The following is a 6,000-nucleotide window of genomic DNA, read 5'->3' on the forward strand; positions in this document are numbered from 1 at the left end:
CCTCACCACCGGACACCAGTTCATCTGAAACCAAGAGCTCGTTAAAGGCAGCAGAATCCAGGGAAATGGTTAGGCAGAAAGGAGGCCCCTCGGGGCTGTACTTTGAGAAAGGTGTGTCCCAGGCACTTGGGTTACTGACCCCAAGAGCGGGGCTCACAGCTGCTGGGCATGTTTCCCCTGGCCTGCGACACATCGGCCTGGGGGCAGTTCCTGCTTCGACCCTTGGCCTTTTGGGGGAGAAGTGCCCCCCATTCCTGGAAATCCCCTAACAGGCTGAGAAGGAGACAGGTGGCTTGAAGAACGCCCATTAATATGTTAAAATATGGTTAAAGAGGCCACGCAAGGCAAACCAGCTAGGAGAGTGAAGAAGAGGAGAAAGACAAAGCAGTTAATTCAGCAGGAGCCAGGAGGCACCCAGCTCGGTCAGACCAGCACCCACCCTGTTATGCCTGGAGGCCCTGACCCTCCCTCCTGCCCAGGGCAGCTGAAAGTGGACACTAGCTAGGGGCTGCGGAGGCCACTGGGGGCTGAGGACCCACACAGGTCTGCCCCTTAGGGGAGATGCAGCCCAGCTGATATGAGCCAACTGTTTCCTCTACCTCCACCTTTCCTAATAGAAATACCTCCAGTGGCATCTAGGGCCACTATCTCCCACAGCAATTTGGGAGACCTCAGGGGCCACCGCACCCACACTCAGTCTCTTCAGCTGTTCCCACCAAGAGAATAACTCTCCCTTCGTTATCAGCAGCCCAGTTTGCTCAACGGCACTTGTGGTCTACCTCTCTATCCACAAGCAAGCTCCACTGACAGCCTGTCTCTTTACAACCAGAAAACCAAACTCATCCTCTATCCAAACACATGGCTTCTGCTCCAGTGCTCCTGGGTTTGTGGCTACCACCAGCACGATCCCAAACTCCAAAGCTGTAAGTCTGCCATTTTGGACTCTTCCTTCTCCTCCAACCCCCAAGCTGCAAAAACAACTTGGCCCTTCTTTCTCCCTTTCTCTCTACTCCTGCTATTGTGTTCTGATCTAGACCCTCATGGCTCCATATTTGATGACCACCTCAACCCCCTTCTCCTTTAGCCGTCACATCACACCGCCGCCCTGAAAAAAATGCTGGTGTCCCCCCACCGTATATTGTTGAGTCTCAACTCCTTGACTGGGCACTTAAGGCCCTCCCTCATCTACTCACACCCCACTACAGCCAAGGTTCTCTACTTCTCAATACTCAGGTTCCACTGTCACCAGACCTGTCCCTAGTTGTCATGGACATGTCCATTCCTGGCCTCTGAGCCTTCACTTTTGTCCTTCTTGCTTGGGAAGCACTCCCTCTTTCCTTCTGCCCACCCAGCCTCCAAACCTGGCTCTTTTTGTAGCTTCTGAGCTCCTAGCCCAGTGCCAGGCATTCAGTGGGTATTCTACAGCTGCTTTATGGAAGGAAGAGAGAGAAAAGGGAAGAGGAGGGAGGGAAGGAAGTGGATCTTTCAAACAGGCAAGGTCCTGCTCCCCAGAGGGAGCTGCTGCTCCAGAAAAGATGGTAGGAAGGGAGCAAAAATGCAGCTGCCTTTGCTCAGAGCTTTAAAAATCCTCTGGAGGCCACGTGGGCGGAACCTCCCATGGTTCCAAGCCACTGGCCAACTCCATCCTTTCCTGACCATGAACTTCCTTTGTCTTTCTCCTCGGAATTGAGAGATTTCTCCTTTGTTGACTCTGGATTTCTTCCCTGGGAAGGAGAGGGAGAGAATCAGCTCTCTACCTCCGAGAGGAAAATGACATGTTCCACAGGCTCTACAAGTGGACAAGGGACTGAGCTGGGATAGTGACCCCTCCCTGGCTCTCTCTAGGGCTGGTTGTGATGCTCTGCTCCTTTGCCCCATTGGCCTCACCCTTACACTGCTGGCCAGGTCAGGAGGACTCCTGGCTGATGGAGGCACCTTGTCTTCAGAAGGTGGAAGATCCGCCTGGACCAGAGCTGGGCTCGAGGATCTCCCCGGGCAGAGCATTCCCCAGTTACCAACTCTGAGGGGGTCAGAGCCAGAGGCATCCAATGTCAGGGCAGAAAGGTCTAAAGGAGTTCTTAATGCCACCTTCATTTTACAGAATGGGAATTCACAGCCCAGGAAGGAAAGGTCTCTTCATAAAGGAGAAAAGTGGGCCTGGGGGGACCCAGGATTGGCCATGAAAGCTGGGCTTTCCCATTTTTCATGGCTTTCATATATCCTGGGGCATAAAAGTTCTTTGGAAAGTCCTGGCCTGATGCTTCAGTTTCCCTGAAAGCCCTAGGCAACCCAGCTGACCCAAGCAGAAGAGAAGAGGTGTCAGAAGCTGTCTGCAGCCAACATCACAGGTCCTGCTGCTCCTCTGAGCCCACTCGGACCAGGGCCTCCAAGAAAGGAGCAGGCAGGGACTTCTGGAACTTCTGAGCGTCCCTCAGAATAGGCAGCTATAACTTCATCCCCCCAACTGTGGTTCCTCAGCCTACTCTAGCCTTCCCATGCCCCACCTTCCTATAGGGGTGAGGTCCTAGAGGCTGGATGCCCTAGGAGGCTGGGCCTACAGTTTGGTGGGACTATTGCATTTTGGACCTCTGACCCCAATGGGCTTTAGAAATATCCTTGAGCTGAATATGATCTGGAAACTCCTCCAGGGCTGTGGGGTGGGGGAAGGGAGGTATGAACACAGAGACAGGTTCTGGACCTGGGCCAAGGCTTCTGGTGGCCCGGCCCCCAGCCCAGCTGTTCATCAGCTCCCAGGGGCAGCCCATCCTCACAAGGGCCCATGAGAACAATGCCTAAAAGCTCCATGATAGATTTGTATAGAAGTAGACCCAGAAAATGTTGGAGCCAAGGGTGGGTGGAACAGAACTCGCCTCTCAGTGAGGACGCTGGGATAGACAGTGCTCATCGGGGCTGGAGCCAGGAACAGCTGGCAAAGTCCTCAAGAGGCCCTCTTTCTCCTTCATCTCCTAGGCTCTCTTCCCATACCCACAGGCAGCCAGGCCGCTCTGATGGACAGAAGACTGTAAGGTTGTCTGCTCCAACACGACAGTCAGGCCCTGCTTGAGACCTAGGAACTGCCCCACCCTCCAAAACAGCCCCATTCACATTCTCCCCACTTCGGCCAGAGGTTTTTCAAGAGGTGAGAGAAATCTGGCCCATCTTGGCCCTCAGGACCTGTGGGGATCTGGGGCTGCTAGCACAGGCAAAACACAGCCCAGTCCTGGGCTAGAAAACCCTTTCTCCCACTGACCCAGCCCGGCCCCCTCCAAACACTTGATGACAAGTCTCATTTTAAGAGCATTCCCATTTAGGTCCAAGGAGACTTAAGCCAGCCACTTCTCTCCCACCTGCAGTTCTCGGGCTAGCATGCTGCTTTGTGCTCATCAGACGTGCAATTAAAATTTACCCACCACACAACTGCTTAGCCACGCATGTCCACCCTCCAGCCTTTTTCCTAACAGCCCAGATCCCCTGCCCTCACCATTCTGCCTGGTTTTCAAGCCACCCTTCCTTCCCTCCCTCCATCACTACTGTCTCCAAGACGGGCCCTGATTCCCTCTTCTATGTATTCTGCTGGTATTGACAAAGGCCAGACAGGGGAAGCAAAAGCTCAGACAAGTCACTGTGACAAGTGTGAGACCAGTGTGAGGTACCTACAAGACGGCTTCACCATGGACTAGAATAAATGTCCAAATTTCGTTCCAGTTTTTCTGTAGAGCCAGTGGTTAGGAGGAAGGGGCATTCTTTCCTGGCAGCCAGGGGCCTTGTTGAGTCTGACTCAGTCACTAACACCAGCCCTCCGCCCTGCCCCAGACATGTGACACCGTTTGACGAGTTTTATGCAGAAACCGGTTCCGGTTACATTTGAACTTTTCCAACTCCAAGGTCAACAGAACTCAGCCAATCCACGAGGAAGTGCCTGGGACTTTTCCTGAACGTCCTTGATGTCTGTTTTTGTGCCGTTTTAGGAACGGAGGGCAAGAAGTCTCCGGGCAGCTTCTCAGAGCAGTGGCTGTTTTCTGCAGAACCAACAAGCCAAGTTCTGGGGCTGTGACACAACCACTATCCCCAGAGCCAACCATCACAATCCCCTTTGGAAAATAGGCTCGCCAGTGGGAGGGAAACTGAGCTGCCCAGAGAGTGCAGGAAGCGTCCGTCTCCACGGCTGTGCCCGTGTCCCTGAGTGTCTTTGAGTGCTGGTATGCTTCTCTATTGTCTACCTGTGTGTCCTTATATCTGTGGATAGCCCAGCTCCTAAAACAAAGCATCCACACACAGCTCTTGGAAGATGAGTAAAGGGCTCACCAGTGTGACCCCTCCCTTGGCATCCTCCACACTGGGCAGGGCAGTTGGTTCCCTCAGAACCACAGCTCTGAATCTTCAGACAGGGCCAACCAGCACCTCATCCCGCCCCTCCACCTCACCAGCCCCCACCCAGATCCTGCGGAAGACGAGAGCGTCTGCTAAATTTATTTCTTCCTGGTGAATTCTCCCCCCTCCCTCAGCAGCGCACCCCCCCCCACCCCACCCAGCTAAGCAGGCCCCACTCAGGGTGGTCTCCCCAGCAGCCCCCCCTATTCCCTCACCCCCTCCCATGCTCCTCTGCTCCCGTCCAGCCGGGGAGGAATTTCAGCCACTCTGGCTTTCCTTATCACCGACTGTGGAATCCGAGGCCAGGGAGTAGCTGAGTCCGGGGTGAGGGTGCTGGTGGCGGGGGAGTGAGGTGGGGGAGATAAGGAAAGCCTTCGGGCCCTGGGATATCACCCCAGAGTAGGGCCTTTCTCCTCCGAGGAGCCTCGCATTGCCAAAGGCCCAAGGCCCACGGGCCACGAGAGGTCAGGAGGAGCCGAGGGGTCTATTCCGTCCTGGCCATGTCCCCAGGCCTCGGGCCTCCAGAGGCCAGGCGGTGCCTCGGGCTGGCGCGCCGGGCCCCAACCGAGGGCCCCATGGGAGAGCCCCATCCGAGGGCCCCATCAGAGGGCTCCATCCCAGGGCCCCACCGAGGGCCTTGCCCGCGGCCTCAGCCTGCCCGGCGCACCGCCCGGCCCGGCCCCCAGCGCGCGCGACTCACCTGATGGCGGGCCGCAGGCTGAGCAGGTAGCTGCGGCTGGCCGGGCTGGGGGTCCACACTGGCCCGTCGTCCTCGCCGTCGCCCCCCGCCCCGGCCCGCCCGCCCGCGCCGGGCGCCCTCCGCGACCCCATGCTGCCGCCGGCCCCTGCCCGCGCTCCGGCCGCCGCTCCCCGCGGACGCGCGCCCCTATTTATAGCCCCGCGGCCGGCCGGCGTCACCTGCTGCTGTCCCTCCCCCGGCCCGGCCCGGCCCGGCCGGCGCGGCCTCCCGGGCGCCGGGGGGCGCCGGGCAGCGGGGCCTCGCCAGCCCTGCCCAGGGGCCGCCCCCGGGGCTGGCCGCCCCTGCCCTCGCCGACCGACGGCCCGCCGGGGCGCGGCGCCCCCTGAGCCCGGAGCTGCCCCGCGTCGGGCCGGGGAGGCCGCCGAGCAAGGAGGGCGAGCTAGGCGCCCCTTCGTGGAGGCCCGGGACCCCAGCTTCCCGCCAGCCCTCCCTCCCTGCTCCCATCCGCCCTGCAGACGCCAAAGTCCCCAAGGAGAGGCGCGGAGCGGCGAGGCGAAGCCCCGAGGGGGACAAAGCTGCTTGGAGCTGGGGCTAGGTCCGGTGCGACAGGCTGACTGCCCCTCGCCTTGCCGGGGGCTGCTGGTCCAGCACTTAGGCAAACCCACACGCCTCCATTAGTGACCTCAGTCCCTAGGAGGCCAGAACGCCTCTGGATATGTGTCTTGTGTTCCCCTCCATTATCGAACTTATATAGATTATGGGCTCAATGAAACTTCTAGAATAATTGAACCTCCTTCTCCACCCCTTCAGCCTCCATTTCCCAGCACCTGAGGGGGAAGTGGGCTGAGCCCTAATGCCCAGAAAAACAATTCAGTCATTCAGCAATTTCTGAGAGCAAGGTTCTAAGCACCGCGTGAACCTGGTTCTAA

The 6,000-nt window shown here is 58.0% G+C and overlaps 1 protein-coding gene across 2 annotated transcripts in view; it reads right to left on the reverse strand.

The window, feature by feature from the left end:
- The window catches only part of ALPK3 (alpha kinase 3), a 47,851-nt gene extending 42,602 nt beyond the window's left edge, over nucleotides 1-5,249 (reverse strand). For both annotated transcript variants that reach the window (XM_044760823.2, XM_044760811.2), the window contains exon 1: nucleotides 5,072-5,249. In XM_044760823.2, coding sequence (XP_044616758.2) covers nucleotides 5,072-5,202 — 131 coding nt within the window. In that variant the 5' untranslated portion in view covers nucleotides 5,203-5,249. The remainder of the gene's footprint in view (nucleotides 1-5,071) is intronic.
- Between the last annotated feature and the right edge of the window lie 751 nt (nucleotides 5,250-6,000).

Source organism: Equus asinus, chromosome 2 (genome assembly GCF_041296235.1).
Source record: "Equus asinus isolate D_3611 breed Donkey chromosome 2, EquAss-T2T_v2, whole genome shotgun sequence".
In the NCBI taxonomy this organism is placed as follows: Eukaryota; Metazoa; Chordata; class Mammalia; order Perissodactyla; family Equidae; genus Equus; species Equus asinus.